This window comes from Elephantulus edwardii, unplaced genomic scaffold (assembly GCF_000299155.1).
Source record: "Elephantulus edwardii isolate Elephantulus edwardi_28Jun2011 unplaced genomic scaffold, EleEdw1.0 scaffold00143, whole genome shotgun sequence".
Taxonomy (NCBI): Eukaryota; Metazoa; Chordata; class Mammalia; order Macroscelidea; family Macroscelididae; genus Elephantulus; species Elephantulus edwardii.
This window is the reverse complement of record NW_006399893.1, coordinates 5,984,917-6,001,435: the sequence shown is the minus strand read 5'-3', so window position 1 is coordinate 6,001,435 and position 16,519 is coordinate 5,984,917. Positions and strand designations below refer to the sequence as shown.

General features: G+C 44.5%; 1 protein-coding gene across 1 annotated transcript in view; it reads left to right on the top strand.

Moving 5' to 3' along the window:
• The window catches only part of NCKAP5 (NCK-associated protein 5), a 914,632-nt gene extending 907,830 nt beyond the window's left edge, over positions 1-6,802 (top strand). Inside the window, 3 exon segments of the mRNA XM_006894461.1 lie at positions 3,618-3,745; positions 6,567-6,626; positions 6,629-6,802. Of these exon segments, the coding sequence (XP_006894523.1) occupies positions 3,618-3,745; positions 6,567-6,626; positions 6,629-6,802 (362 nt within the window).
• Positions 6,803-16,519: the final 9,717 nt, after the last annotated feature.

Here is a 16,519-nt window from a genome sequence, read left to right as displayed (position 1 = left end):
ACAAAAGACCTGAACCCTGTTCTATAACTATTGTCATTTCTCTATGTTCATAGAGTTTCCAGAGGCATGTTGTTTAGGAAGTCGATGCCACTACTGTTTCCAAGCCTGTCTTAATCTGAGAGTTCCACCAAACACTGTCCATGATGGGTAAACATTATGCATCTGACACACCAATCCAATGGCACAGTGTTCAGCATCACAGCAACTGCAAGTTACTTCAGTACAGCAAATTGATTAGACCAATGCTGTACAATTTAGAACAATGTCAGTCCCAAACACAATTAGCACCAGCCTGAGGGTCCAACTAACATTTAAATACCAAGGCCGTCCACCAAGACCTGTTGACTCTAAATAAGGGACTTCCCACCCACAGCTCATTGTTAGCTAAATCCAGCAAATCCAATCAGCTCACACACAAGAGTGAATAAAACAAAAAGCAACCAAACAGTCCACACCGGACCCTCTACCACCATAAAACATCCCACCTTCCAGAATCCAACCACTTCACATATCAGCATATATATTTTATTTATATATAATTTTCATACATATATATTATGCACAAACACCCCTATGTTGTTGGTGGTGTTGTTATGTGCCATCAAGTCACCAGCAACTCATAGCATCCCTGTGTAAAACAGCCCTAAACCCTGCTCTGTTCTGTGACAATATTATTGTCTCTGACACACCGACCCCTATTACCCCAGTTACTGAATCAATCTGTCTCATCAAGGGTCTTCCTCTCTTGCACTGTCCCTCCACCTTCCCAAGCATGACGTCCCTCTTCAAGTACTGGTCCCTCCTTGCAACATGTCCAAAATATGGTGGACGAAACTTCAGAATCCTTGCCTCCAAGGAACAGCCTGGTTTTACCCTTTCTAGGATGAATCTGTTAGTTCTCTTAGCAGTCCATTCAATACTCTTCTCCAGCACTACAGTTCAAAGACATCAATTCTCTTTCTATCATTCCTAGTCATTGTCCAGTTTTCTGATACACAGCAAGTAATTGTGAAGACCATGGCCTGGATCAGATGCATATTTGTCTCTAGATTGACATTCATTTTCAGTACTCTGGAGAGGTCTCTGGCAGCAGACTTTCCCAAAGCAATTTGTCTTTTACTTTTCTGGCTGCTGGTACCAAGAGTATTGATTGTGGAGCCAAGTAAACTAAAGCTGTTTAACAATCTCAATCTCTTCACTCTCCATCATATATGAAGCTCTGGTGTCCTAGAGGCCAGAAGCTGCACTGCAAATCCCATAGGCACATGAGTTCAAATCCACCAGATGCTCCACCGGAGAAGGATGGACAATCTCTTCCTGTGCAATTTACTGCCTCTGCAAACCCATTGGAGGGTCATCTGCGTGTCAGTTCTGACTCAACGGCAAAACAACAACATATGTTCTTTTATCCTTGTATCAAAACTGGAAGCACCTGTACAAAGGAGACTGAAAAGAAGTGCTGGTATAAAGAAATTTACTTAGCTCCTGTTCATTGCACAGTGCTGTTGAGAGGCTGTCACAGTGTGCCCTGTTGATAATTGTTGAGGCTGGAGGATAATGGCAGCAATTCTTCTTCCTGGTGTGATGGACGTATTTGCTTCACAGAGCAATCTAGTGTTATGGCTAATGGAGAAATTGTATTTAATCATGCTCTGCTAAATGAGGCCTTATTATAGGTCCTAAAGGAACTCCAGTGGTGTAGTTTATTGCATGCTAGGCTGCTATCTGAAAGGTCAGCAGTTTGAATCCACTAGCCATTCTGGGAGAAAGATGGACAGTCTTCCTTTTATAAAGATATAACGGTTGATAGCCTTGGAATCCTGACCCTCCAGTGTAGGGTCGCCACATGTCAGAATCTATTATTTGACAGTGTGGGTTTGGCTTTCTGGTTTTTTATACCCAGCTGCTCAGAGTGCGGTCCACTGGCCAGCATCAACTGGGAGCTTTGCAGTAATGTAGACTCTCGCCCTCCAAAGCGGCCAGGTGAATCAGAGTCCGCATCTTAACAGCAGCTCCCCTTGCTGTTGTAGAGTCGATTCTGACTCATGAGAGCCCCATATATATGACAGCATGTAGCTGTGCCCTATGAGATATTTCATGGCTGCTTCTTGAGAAATATACCACCAGGTATGTGTTTTGAATATCCTTTGGCAAGAGTCAGAATCCCAACGTTTGGATTAGCTGTCACCCAAGTTGACAAGTTTACACTTACACTGAGAAAAGGTCAGCTGATGCATGTTCAAGGAGCCTGTTAGTGCATTGAGTGTTGAGATGCACACTGAAAAGCCAGCAGTTTAAACCCACCAGCAGCCACTATACAGGAACAAGATGAGTCAGTGTGTTCCATCAAGATTTATAGCTCAGCAACCCTGTGGGGGAGTTCTGCTCAGTCCTCTAGGGTCACTGTTGTTGAATATCATCGAATTGGGATCAACTCAGGTGACCCACCCGTGGAAGCTGATCACATGGGAAGAGATTTCCCATCTTTCTCCCATGGAGAAGTTGGTAGATTCAAACCAGGTGCCTTTGGATTAGCAGTGCAGTTCCTTACCATTAGGCTGCCAGGGCTTCACTATGAACTGGAAGTAATTAGATGGTGGTGGGTTAGTGGGATGTAAATTCCCATCTCAGCTGAAAAACAATAACCTAGAATATCCTTAAAGATCTCAGGCTTCAGAACAAAATTTCCTCAAACAACTGTTCTAAAGGTATTAATCGAAAACGCAGAACCACAAAATGGCCCAGCTCCCAGAGAGACTCAGAGAACTACCAAGATTATAATCTTACTATTCACCTTTTAAACCTGAAATAAAACTCACCCCTGTGGTTTAAATTTCAGCCAAGTAATAGCTTATATAATATGAACAATAACACCAAAACTTGCTGTTTTGAATAGACCCCAGAAGATCAAAAAGCAGCGTTAGCCTAGGGGTAAAAGCTCAGGAGACAAGAAGGGATAGGCTAGAAGGATTAATGGAAGTAAGAATTACAGTGAGGAGGTGGGGAGAGTGCTGTTAAAATGTGAGTGTTGTCATTAATATCATAAAACAAAGTTTGTATAAACACTTACATAGAAAACCAGGTTGCTTTTAAACTTTACCCGAGTCACAATTAATAAAAGAGAAAGGTGTTACTAGGCATTGTAGGAAAATCAGCATTCTCTGTTCAAGTCTATTAGGGAAATATTTCAAATTCGGTTCCTCCTTTAGAAACTAGAAGCTGCCCCTTCGGCACAATGAGAGGCTCTTCATAAAAGGAAGCCTGTTTATTCTTTGATAAATAACACTTGAGGAGTAACCTCAGTGTTTCCCAGATGGTTTGCCCACTGAACCCCTTTTAACATGAAAAGTCTATTAACCTCTTGTGGCGAAGTGGTCAGAGTGCAGTTTGCCTTAGACTCAATGGAGTGGTTGTGTTCTGAAGATACATGTAATTATGCAAATGCTTCCCTGAACCCAGGCTCACTGGTGACAGCTGAGCAGGAAGCCTGGCTCTCGCCACGTTTTTTTATTATACCTTTTTATTACTCCTGAATGTCTTCCCCAGCTCCCTCCTGAAGCTCTGAAATCAGACTGTTAATGGCTGGTCCATGACTACCTTTGCCTTTCCTCACATAGGAAAACCCACCTCCCAAAAACAGAACGACACTGAGCCCAGACCTCAAACGTGCCCGTCATGTGACTATGCTGAAACCACAACTCCACATGAGCCAGACTGGGAGGGTGATGCTGCTACTGACCCCCAGGTAAGGGGCAGACCTGGGAGAGTGCGCCTGCCTGCAGACTGTGAACCCTTCGGACACTGTGGGAGGGTGATTTCAACTCAGGTTTCTATTGTTTATTGCATAAAACCAAGATTTGAGGCTCACTCTTTGGCCAGAATTATTAAGTAACCCTGAATTCTGGAGACCCCTTTACCCTGAGGATTCCAAAGTAGCTTTCCTGGGTCTTCCTCCAGCTTGGTGCAGGAGAGACACAATCCTTTGGTTATTCAGAGCACAGCAGCATCTACTCTCCTGAGCCACAGAGCAACATTTAGTGATTTTTCTTTTTTTTCACCACCTCATCGTTAGAGAGCTCTGGTGGCTTGGTTCAGAACCACCAGGTGCTCCACAGGAGAAAGATGCTCAGTCCCCTCTTGTGTGATTTACAGTTACTGAAAGCCTGCTGGAGTTGGTTTCAACTCCACAGCAATGCGTGTTTGAATAATCTCATCATTTAACTTGTACTTTGCAGTATTCCTGTGAATAAAAAAGTAAGTATAAGAATACATCTAAGGATGGATTAACTTGAATTTCTTGAATGTCCTTCGTGTGGCTACAGGATCTTCCTCCAGCCACACACAGGCCTCCTGACATTAGACTAGACAAGGAGAGGTGCAAACATTAACCCAACCATGCTCACCTGTCCCCCTCCAGTGCCCCCGTGACATTCTCTCGCCCTCTCTCGGCTGACTCTGGTGCTGATCATCTCTAGGGTTTTGGTGATGGCTGGCACTCAGCAGGGTGACAGGAGACATGTGGTGCAGTTACCAGAGCCGGCTATCTTCATTCATCCCTTCAACTGTGCTCCTTTCCACTGTCCCATTCTGACACCAGGGCCCCTGACTCTATTTTTACTAATGTTCTTGTCTAACTGTGATGAGGAAATACACATGCTAGCACTTATCTGAGGACCTCCACAACTGGGATGTGTGAGCCTTCCTGCAAGCCCTCAACTGGAAGAGTCGGGTTGGAAGTACTCTGTGCACAGAGCCTCATCTTATAGAGGGAAGGTGGACTGTGTCCTGGCCCAAGGAAGGTTATTGAGGCTGAGCCTGGGATGAGGCCCCTGGACTCCACACCCGGCACTCAGAAAGGCTGCTGCCACAGAGCGTGACTCTGTGAGGCAAAGCAAGAACTGACTTATGTTAGACACAGACGTAAGAGGTCAGGCTTCTCCAGAGCATGGTTCCCACATTGAGGGGGCATCGGCATCACCTGAAGGACTGTGGAAGGGAGCATATTTTGTGTAATTTCCATTTCTTGTGTCTGGAGTCAGGTCCTGAGACCACTAACAAGAGTTCAGCTGGTGCTGCTGTGGCTTGGTCTACAAGAACCAAGAACCAAGGTTCTCTCCTCCAGGGGGCCCCCATGCTTGGTTCACGAACCAGAAACTTGCAAGATCCCAGCAGACACCCAGAAATGAAAGGGGGGAAAACTCTTCGGAGACAAGTGCTGATACTAGTAGCAAGGGGCGGGGGGCGCGGAAAGACAGGAGGAAAAAAAGATAATTTCTCCATGTTTATGAGGGTGGAACCTGTCTCCTAACTGTGCTGTGGTGGGCACTCCTCACACAGCATACACAGACACCAGTGTATACATCGATCTAGGGCCCCCTTGGGTCATCTGGCACTAGCCCCCAGCAGGTAAGTATCACCACTGGTGGTGTTGGCTGTTTATTTCCAGGACAGCACAGCATTTGGGTCCCTTAGCATTGACAGAGTGAAGGAGTGCATCTCATTCCACCCAGACAGTGTTACTGGCATCCTGGAGCCATAAGGCTACCTGGAGTCACCGTCACCAGACCTAGGGACCCTTCCCTAGCATGTCCTTGTTAGAAAATCCCCTAGTCCTCACATGTGCTGCACTGAACCTAGTGTCACCTGAAGCCAGTACCTTGCTCAATGCAGAACAAATACTCAAGGTCTGCTCCCCAGGTGAGTGAATAAGTTAAGGAATAAAGTGGATTTATGACTGTTGGAGAGTACAACCTCGGCTGAGGGAGTTTACATCCCAAAATGTGTTTTTATAATCCCAACAACCTAAGAGCACATGTTCTTGAACTGTCACCATGACGGACTCTGGAGACGTTGAGAGAATCCCACAGAGCCCCAGTTGCCGTCTTGTCCCAGGATCTGTGTGCACACAAGGAGAGTCTATGGGTACAGCATGAGCCCCCTCAGACATTCCAGAGAGGGCCATTATCACCACACTGGTGTCATGGTCCAGGGTCTGGCTCTGTGTGCATATGAGCAAGGAGTCCCGAGACCCATGAGCCCGCAGTAAATTAAAGGATTGCAGGGGGTCAGCACTCGCTTACATTCCCAAAGGCTACCACTGTCCCTTTGGTGGCTGGAGCAGAGCTATAAATTCGGCAAACATTTATTCTTTTGCTCCCAAGGTTGATTTTTTTTTTCTCCCAGAGAGTCTGAGAGTTGAAAGCCACTAATGAGTTCAATAAACAGGCCATTAGTCTTGGAACAACACATCATAATAGATGCTGGAGAGAAATAAGGCCCTGTAAAGAGGGAGAGGGGATGAAGAGCTGGAAACTGTGGGGATGTCCTGGGCCTGGCACAGGGTCAGCGTGCCATCCGAGGCTTCATGAGTCTGTGGCCCGGTTACTAGGCGACTCCAGTGTCGAGCAAAACATACAGGTTGACAAACCAGAGTCGTTCTTCTGGGAGGGGCTGGGGACAGGGAGGGGTTTCAGTGGCAACTATGAAATGGTTCACATCCTCACGGGATTTGCTGCCTCATCTTACCATGCATGAGTCATCGTAACAATCTCATATCACCCGTTCAGGACAAAGTACCCAGAATGTGTGCGTACTCTGCCAGCCGTGGCAGTGGTAGTGACAGTGACCCCCGGACGGTGGAAATAATGGTTTTGGAGCTGGAAGGGGAGAGTTAGTGAACACAGAGAAGAGTGTCCTGCCACCCCAGGTAACGCCCTGCGAGCTCACGGGACAAGCAGGTGCCTCTCTGTCTGAGAAGCCACCAGTTACGTCTTCGTTGTCCTCTGTCCCCCTATCTCCTTGATCTTAGCTCCCCTTCTCTCCTGAGACCTAATTTTCTGGTCTATGCAGAAGACCATCTATATGCATTAATTTGTTTCTGGGATATAATCTTCATAATGCTATAGTGCAGCCTGAAAGAATTTATTTCCAAATCTGGCATTTCTGGAACAATCTCCACTTGAGTTATCTTGATAAAGACAATTTTGTTGTTAATCACAGGCTTTGGCAATTTAACCCACCCATGAGCTCTGGCCCGAGTTTCCTAGGCTCCTTATTGAGGCTGCGCTGGGTGGCTCTGGGCCTGTTAGCTGTGTCACTATGAGCAGCTCTGCTTATAAGGCAGAAGCTCCCTCACTGTATTTTTCTTTGACTCTGAATTAACAGTCAAAAAGCCATAATTCTAGGGCATTTAAAAATGTGTCTCTTTAGTAGACATTTCCTCACAAATACAAATGGATAGAGGAATCCCTAACCAAAATGGTCTGCTTTTCTTTTTATCCATTCTAGAGTGTCAGAAATATTTTAATGGTGTAATGGAGAACCTTTCTTTTCATACTAATCAACTTCTAGGACTTATTTCAAAATTATATGATGACACCTTCATTTTCTTTTTAATACAACCTTGATATGTAACTTTAGGAAAAAAATGTATCATAGTAGCCTTGTATTTCCAGTTTTCAAAGAATCTTGGTGTCTGCAGTATCTGGGCTGAGAGGTTAAGGCTGGAGTGTAGGAGTAACCCTTCGGTCTGAAGTTATCACTCTATCCCTTGTTCTTTACAAGGTATCAGAGGATAAGGATGGATGGATGGGTGGATGGATGGATGGATGGATGGATGGATGGATGGATGGATGGGTGGATGGGTGGATGGATGGATGGATGGATGGATGGATCATACAAAGTCTTATCTAAAATAAAGCAGTGAATGCCCTTGACATTTAGTTTGGTTCTTGTGCTAGTTGGCTGTCTGTGATTCATCTGTCTGCATCAGCTCCTTGGAGGTGTCTCAGTGCAGAGCCCTGGGACCAGATTCAGCTCCAAATCCTATTTCTTCCCTTGAACTTATCACAGGCTCATATATGAATAGTCTCAGCTTACCAACCCTCAGCTACCCCACCTCAGGACAGTTTCCAGGGCCCCTTCTAGCTCTAAGATATTGTGAAGTCATTGATGAAATAAATATCTGTTGAACATCTCCTCAGGGCCAGCTGTTTTAGCCACTTCCAAAAACAGAAGGAAAAGGAATCAAACCCACTGTCCCACTGTTGATTCAGATTCGTGGTGACTTTTGGAAACCATTGGGTTTCTAAGGCTGAACATCTTAGCAGGAGGAGACCGCCTTACTTTCTCTCTCAGAATGGCTTGTGAGCCCAAACTTCTGACCTTTTTCTGACTTCTGAGCTGCTGATGTTAGCAGCCCAGTGTTAACCTGCTACTCCCCCAGGGCTTATTTCCAGCAGCTTCGAATTTACCAAATAGACAAAGATTGCTGCTGAACAATAGATAATGAGTATAGAAAATATGAACATGTATGTATCCAGTTTCTCCAAAGGAGTTAAGTGGAGGGGAAATAAAAGGAGCTTGGGAAAATTGGAGTGTGAGTAGTGAAGGTGGAAAATTTTGAAGTCAAATTTAAATAGTGTGCTTAGAATAAAAGGAACCCCAGCGCCATAGTGCATCATGTGTTGTACTGCTGACTGAAAGTTCAGTGGTTTGAATCTGCAAACTGTACCTCAGGAGAAAGATGAGCCATCACTTGCCATAGATTTACAGCTTTGGAAGTCCAATGCTCTGAGTCAGAATTGAATAGACTCAATGTAGTGTGTTTGAGTTTGGCTGGAACAAGGTCTGTTGAGAAGATGATGTTTGACCAGAGATTTGAAAGGGGGAAGGAAGAAAGGAAGAGAGCCAGCAAGCTATCTAGGTAAAGGCAGCCCAAGTAGGGGAAATAGCCAGTGCAGAAGCCTTGAAGGAGAGGCATGACTGGTGTGGTCAGGGAGCAGCCAGGAGGTCAGGGTAGCTCAGCAGAGGCAACAAGTGAAAGTCTGACGGGATTGGGCCCAGTAAGGGGAAGGGGCCAAAGCTTAGAGCCAGGGGGCTACTGTGAAGTCTTTGCCTTTCACCTGAGACACAGAAGGAATCTCTAGACAGCTCTAAGCAGAGGAGTGATGTGATCTAACATCTTTGGAAAAGATTGTTCATGGTGCTGTGTTTTGAAAGCTGAACAAGTCATAACAGCTGAAAGGGTATTACAATCATTTGAGCAGACGGTAGCAATGGCTTGGACCAGGCTGGTAGTGGTGAAAGTAATAAGCATAACTATCTATTAGAACTGTCTACAAGAATGGAGAAGTTTGATAGCTGCGTTGTTCAAAACCATAGTCTAGTCCTGTGTGACTATTAAGCCCTTTCAATGTAGCCAGGAACTCTGGTGCCCTGGTGGCAAGAAACTGCTGAAACCCTGAAGACACATGGTTTGAGACCACCAGCTGCTCTGTGCAATCTCCTGAATTCTGGAGTTGAAGCCAAGGGTAGTGAGAAAGGATGAAAGTGCAGCTCAGAGGCCAAGAGCTCTGTCCTCCATGGCCAGAGCGGAGGTGGAGAGAAGATCCAGTCAGGGAGCTTGGGCAGGAGGACCACTAAGAGGGAAGAGGTCAGGAGAGCTGGAGTCTTAAGCCAAGTGAAGAAAGGTTGTTAGGGGACATTCTGAGCGTTATTTATTGGGAAAAGGGTATAGTCTTCACATTGGCGCTGCCCCTCCCTCTGGCAGAGAGGGTGAGAGAGTTCCCACTGTGAGGGTCTGGTGGTGGTGAAGCTGTCAGTGGTGGGGAAAGAGGGATGAAAATGTCTTGCGAAAGGAGTTAAGAACTTGGACCGTTTCTCTGATACCTTGCTCTGGGCTTCAAATATTAACATAAGCCGAGGAACTGTGTCATGCCAGGCAGACATTACCGGCCTGAGGCCTGAGTTAGGCTCTGGATACAGCCGAGCAGTGGGCTGGCTCCTCCAACCTCCTGATGTGAAATGAAGGGAGTCCCTGTCTGAGGTTGTTTCCTCTGTGCTTACTTGCTCATCATCTTCCTTCTAACCAGGACAAATCCCTCTTGAAAAGGAGCAGGCGTATTTTTCTCGATTGATTTCACCCATGGGAGGTGGTGTTACGTGGGACAGGGCTCTGAGGTCCGCCTGAAAGCAGCTTAGGCAGCAGGAAGATCTTTCCAGCAGGGTGTGTGTTGGCTGCCTTTAAAAGCTGGGCTTGTGGTTGTCAGATCCCTGAGGAGGCTTGGTCAGATGGGTGATGCCAGGAAGGGACTTTATGCTGTGGAGTCAGCTTCTGTGCAGTGGGGGTATGCTGCTGGCTTCCAGCAAGACCTGGAAGGAGAAGGCATAGCATCACTAACTTTTTAAATGCTGGCAAGGCAAAACCAGTTTTCTTCAGTGTGATTCCATGCATATCAGATCCCTCAGTGCAATCTTCCAGCATGTCTGCACTGAACAGGAAAGTCTCACCATGTCTCGCTGCTTATTTCCTCAAAGGTTCTCTAACTCCAGACCTCATCTCTGCCTCTTGAGCTACTTCAGTCTCATCTCTTTCTATTTCCCTGTCTTAAACTTGATGCTTGCTGAAAATGCCTTCCTTGTCCAGCATTGTACTCATGATTGCCTGAATGGTCCTGCCCCACTGGAATTCGACAGCACAGCTCATATTCTCGAAGCTTTCACCAGGCTCTTAGTCTTTAAGACTCACTGCAGACTCTACCTTCTCCGAGAAATCTTCCCTGATGTTCTCCATTAGCCACATCAATGCCTGCTACTTGTTTTCATCTGTGTTGATCTATTCATTATACTTTTCATCTGTGGAGGCTTGGTAAATAATAGATACTTAATACATATGCATTGGATTAAAATGCAGTTAACTCAGAGCCTACCCAACACCTTGACTATGTTCATTCACATCTTTCATTCGTGCGAGCCTTTCCTTGTCCAGAAGACAGACTAGAGCTGCTACCTACAGGAAAAGTGCAACAAGGACATTTCTCTTTCTCTGATTGTGGTGTCGGAGAAGATGAGAGTCCACTTGTGCACTTTTGCGCAAAGGTGTAGAATTTCCACTTATTCTGCAGTAATCACCCTTCATGGGCCTGATGGCAGCATGTCAGAATCCTATTGTGTTATTGTTTAAATGGCCCCGTGCTCTCTGGCCTGATTCTTACCCTCTGTCCCCAATTTGGGAATCACTGCTGTAGAGAGTCACTCTTCTTGCTGAGAGTTCTTCATACTCTTGAATTCCAAAAGGGAGAAGTAAAGGTTGAGAACCTTTGCTCTTCTGATATTTGTTCTTCAGAATCTCCGAGTAGAACTGGCTTGTAGCTAAGCGGGATTGAAAGAGAATAAAAGCAAGAGAGCTACCTTCTACACTAGTTGATTTGGTTTATTTATTCCTAAACTGTATAATGTGTTAATTGTTTTTGTTTAGTTATATATTCAACTCTGTATCCACACAGTGGCAGATACTGTAGGGTCATTAATGGCATAGCCCTGCGTCGTAAATACTAATAAAAAAACAACACAGAAACTTGAGCTAGATAATCTGAGAGATTGAATTTACTGCCATGGAGCTGGAGTCAGAGCTGACTTTCATTAGGTTTCTGAGGTTGTAAATCCCGCAGAAAGAGGTTGTCTATCTTTCTCCCAAGAAAACACTAATGGATGAACTATGAAAGAAGTGTAACCTTTGAGTAAGCACCAAAAGGTACTGTGGCCTACACCACCAAAAAGGTGTTAGGGGATGCCATTCCATCGATGTTGCCCAGAACTTGAGTCATGCTTCTGAGTATTCACACTGGCTTATGGGGCCCAGAGACTCTCAAAGAGGGTGGCTTTGGCCCTCTGGGATTTTGGGAAATGTCCAGAAATGTTATTAGGTGTCACAATTTGGAGGATGGGGTTTTATTATGTGGTTTGTAAAATACTGAGATGCTTCCATTGTGTTCTGCCTAAAGCTGTATCGATAGCCCTTCAGGGCAAACATTTCTTTTCCGTTATGTTTTTTTTATCTCTAAAGAAAAGTCCCACCAAGTCTACAGACCACCTTGCTTTCAGGAGAGGTCCCCCTCCCTGAGCCCCACACAGTCAGCATGGAGAGCAGCGAGAAAAGCCCCCCAAACACCAACAATGCTCACTGAATCAAACCCCCATTTCCAGAACAAGAAGTACCTTTTCTTCATTCGATGCTGATTTTGTTCAACAAATTACAAACAGCCAGGGCAATCAAGTTAAAAACAATTGGTTTTTCAATAATTGGGAAACTCTAAAGCAATGATGGCTGGGAGATGACATTAGGATGGAAGCAACGGGGTGTGTGTGTGGGGGGGGACTTCTCAGGATCCTGGTTAAGTCTTCAGCCAGGCTGCTGTGTAGAGCCAGGCCACTAATTATGCAGGAATGATGAATTTAAAAAATGCTGCTGCCCTGCCTTCAAGGCCAAGGACTTGGGCTATTAATAGAGCAATCAGATTTTGCTATATTATAGAAAACTCACACAAAGTGGAATCTATTTTAGCACATTCATCTGGCACATTAGTTAAAGATGACAAATCTCTGTAATGTGCAAAATCAGCATTGGGTTAAATGAAATCCAAACTCATTAGAATCACTCCCAGGTCTCCCCTGGGAACTCTATTGTTTAAAGCAGACCTGCAGGTCAGAGTAATCTTGAGGCCTTCCTGGAACCCCTCCATTATTAGGGTCATTGTAAAGACTGGCTTTATTTTTGACAAGCTCATCCCCTCCCGAGGTGGATGGACACAGGGGTTTGTCTCCTCGCATTAAACTTTTCTAGATGAAAAATGGGAAGTCCTGCCATGACCAGGAAGCTGCTCTGAAGCCCCGGCTGGACCTGGGCTTGCATTTTTCACTCATACCATTTATCCCTTGTCAAAAACCCCACAACCCTGTAAGCTATTCTGATTGGATCTGAGCTGCGCCAACGTCTGGGAATTTTAGCGAGAGGTGGACCACGCATAGTAATAAAATCAACCAAACAAAAACACTGCTATCTGCTAATGTCACATGATCAAAAGCGCTCTGCCAGAAAGAACCACTGTGCCCTGAGACAGGCTTGCCAAGAGATGCTGGGATGTGACCTGCATTTAATTATGGAAGTGGCATATTGTGAGACCCTTAAGAAAGCAAATGCCATGATGGACAGAATGAGTTTACCCTTCTGTCGAAAGAGCAGTGTTCCGTGGCCAGACCGTCGCTCAATTAAATTGGACTGAAGGATGCAGAGGTGATGGAGCCTGGCCCAGGGACCCTAATGAGACATTTTGGAGGCAAGAGATGCCCCCTGGAGTTTGTCACCCTCTAATGGACATCTTCCTCCACTATTACCGCAGCACCCCCAGGGCTAGCCCCTCAAGTTTGCACACGTTACAGTCAGAAACAGTTCAACAGGAGCTGGCAAAGGAGAGTCAGGAAGTAGAAGGTAGCTAGCCCCTCAGCTGATGGAGGAGCAAATGGTACTTAATGTGGTAAAAATTAGTGGTTCTTGGCTGCTGAGATTGAAGAGAAACTGGACAACCAATCTAATAAGAAATAAATAACCAACTGTTTATGACTTCATATGTGGGCATGTGTGTGCTTGTCCCTCTATCTCACGCTGGGAGAGCACAAGTCACAGGAGCTTGGTGTGGGACTGACAGAGAGGAGCCACCTCAGCCATGACCTTTGGGAAACTGTAAGCATGTTTGGGGGGTGGCATTTCATCAAGTTTGCCAGAACTGGAGTCATCCTTCTGTGTATTCATAATAGGTCATCAAGCCCAAGGACTTTCAAAAAGCATGGTTTTGTCCTTCAGGAGCTGTTAGGAATGTCCAGAGATGTTTTTGATTGTCACAATGTGGAGGGCAGTGTTTATTGTGTGGTATGTAAAAGACTGGGATGTTGCCAATGTGTCAACATTCAACAACAGCCAGATACCCCTATTGGCTCAGCAGTTGCACCACGCCCTGCTCTAGTGACCTAATTTGATGATCGATATGCACTTCTTCCCAGAGACTTAGAAGGGAGGTCACACTCCAGCCTGGGCCCTCAGACCTGACTCTTGGTGCTGTTCCCGGTGCCTCTGTCTCAGCATTAGAGACACCACTCACTGAAATGCTAACATACAGCGCAGAGTATTGGGGACTGCTCAACATTAAGCCTCTCATTAGTATTTCATTTTGTTCCCTCTCAGAGAACATTGCCCTGAGGAGCCACACACCCCTCATAGACTTGAGAGATAACCTGAGGACAGTTAATCCTTTCTGCTCTAGGGAAGTAAGTAAACGGCAATTATATTTTTAAAAGAGAGAAAAACTTAGTCAACAGGTGTTTCGCTTTCCTCAGGGACCTTCAAGTTTCAGACTTGGCTTAAAAGAACATAGTGACATTTGGAAGGGGCCCCTTGCCAGAATTTTTCCCACTGACTGGTTAAGAAGAGGGAAATTAGCATAAATCTCAGAAATAAGAATAATGGGTAAATAGAAGCATCTCTGTTTAAAACGAGAAGGAAGTGAAGGAAATGGCTTAGATTTGGAAAAATTATTTCTACAAATAATGACCACAGTATGCAGAAGGAGACTGCAGGGTAAATATCTTTGAGATGTGGGGAGTGGGAAAGAAATGCATATATTCTAATTATTTAGGATTCTTTGAAACCAGACTTCAAATATGATGAAAGGTACCACTGTTCAATTCTCTCAACTTTACCTGTCCTCCTCAACCACCCAAAGATCTGTAAATAACTACATATACCATTCAACACCAAAAAGCTCAGCAGAAAAGTGTATTTCAAATGGGAAAGAATATGTCTTCATTTAATCTGAGACCAGAAGAAATAGATGGTGCCTGACTACCACTACTGAATATCCTTATTAAGGTATCAATTGATGGACCTTAATAGAATATCAGGAAAATGCAGAACAGAACTTAAATTCTTAAAATGTTCAGACTTACTGAATTTGTTGAAGCTAGAAGATTCCCTGACACTTATCACTCTAATATAATTTTTAATCTAAAAGCATTATATGAGGTCTCCTTTTAGATAATTAACAGATTAGCATACAAAATAAAAGGTCACCTATAAGAATGATGTGCTCGATTAAAAGGTCAGCAATTACTCTAAAGCAAATATGAAAAGATAAGGAGGCAAAAAAGCTAGAGAAAACAACCAGAATGGAATTGAGACAGGTACTTAATGTCACTGGACAGTTTGTGAAGACATTCTTAACTGGAGCCTCATTTTCTCTGTGAAGACACAATAAAGTATTTTCTTTCAAAAAAAGAGAGAGAGAGAAAGGCCAAATGCATACCTTTTTAACTTATAACCCAGAAAGTTTCCCAGTGAAAATGCCAAGCATTATTCAGAGAGTTTCAAATTTAGCTTTTCTCTGAGAACACCTTGGGGGGAGGGAGCTGTTTTCTGGGTATATTGGAAATGCTCATATTTGAATGTTAGGGGATCTAGGTTCTTCCTCTGGCCATACAATTAAGTGGCTTTGTGGCTGTGGACACATTCGTTTTTCTGAGTTTTGCTTCCATCTATCATAAGATACTTATTTGCCTTCTCTATCACAGATATGGCAGCAGATGTGAAATGTTTTTAAAACGTCAAAGTGATAACTATAAGTGATACTAATCATTAAATAAATATGAGTGATATTAATCGTTAAGGTGAATGTGCTCAGCTACTAACACCAATAATGATAGTTCAAGTCCTTCCATAGGAACCTTAGAAGAAAGACTTGTATATGAGTGGAAGTGGCATTGAGAACGGCCACATCTGACCTTTGTTAACTTTTGCAATGAACAGTACCTGTCAGCACCATCCACATATAAAACCCATTCCCATAAGGTTGGGCTTGGCCCTCTGTGCTCCCATACCTACTTCTACTAATTCCATCACCAATCCTACTGCTCTACTTCAGGATCTGAAATCTGTTGTAAGAGCTACACAGACCTCACAGAACCATGATCATGGTTATGGAATTTATTAGGGAAATCGATAGGTGACAATTCAGGTTGACAGCAGGATACAATTCCTCAGTCAGGACCACATCCCAAATGTACTCACAGATCCTTCAGTTGTATATCTTTAGACCAGTGTTGTAAAGCTCTTAGTCCTTCCAATTATGGTGCTTCCCTCAAGTTCAACAGAATGCTCGGGCAAAGGCCCTTGGCTCTATGGGGCGGCAGTCCTGGGTCAGCTCTGTCTCCCAAGTCTTTGGTTCTCCATTGTGGTTGCTGATGGTCTTGTGTAGGTCCTGGAACATGAATCTCTGGCACCAAAGAATGCATGTTGCAATCTCTGCTTCCTCTTCCTTGCTGGTAATGAGATTCTCATTTTCTGATGCTAAATCTGCTCACTTTCAAGCTGATAGAATGGGAAAACTGAGAAATCCCATCATGACTCATTCATACACACCTTATTTCATGTTCCCACCTAGAAAGGTTTGAATGTCAAAGCTGATGGCTAGGAAAGCCATTTTGAACAATAAATCCATGACACCACAGCCTGGCTACTTTTGAACAATCAGCCATTGAAGACCCTGTGGAGAACTTTCCTATTTTGATGTAAATGAGTTGTCATGAGTCAAAGTAAGCTCAACATTAGTTGGTTTCCTTTGCACAGAGAAAGAACAATTCCTAGATTTTAATGGTGACAGTGTCAGAGCAGATGAGGGGAGCATGGAGGCCT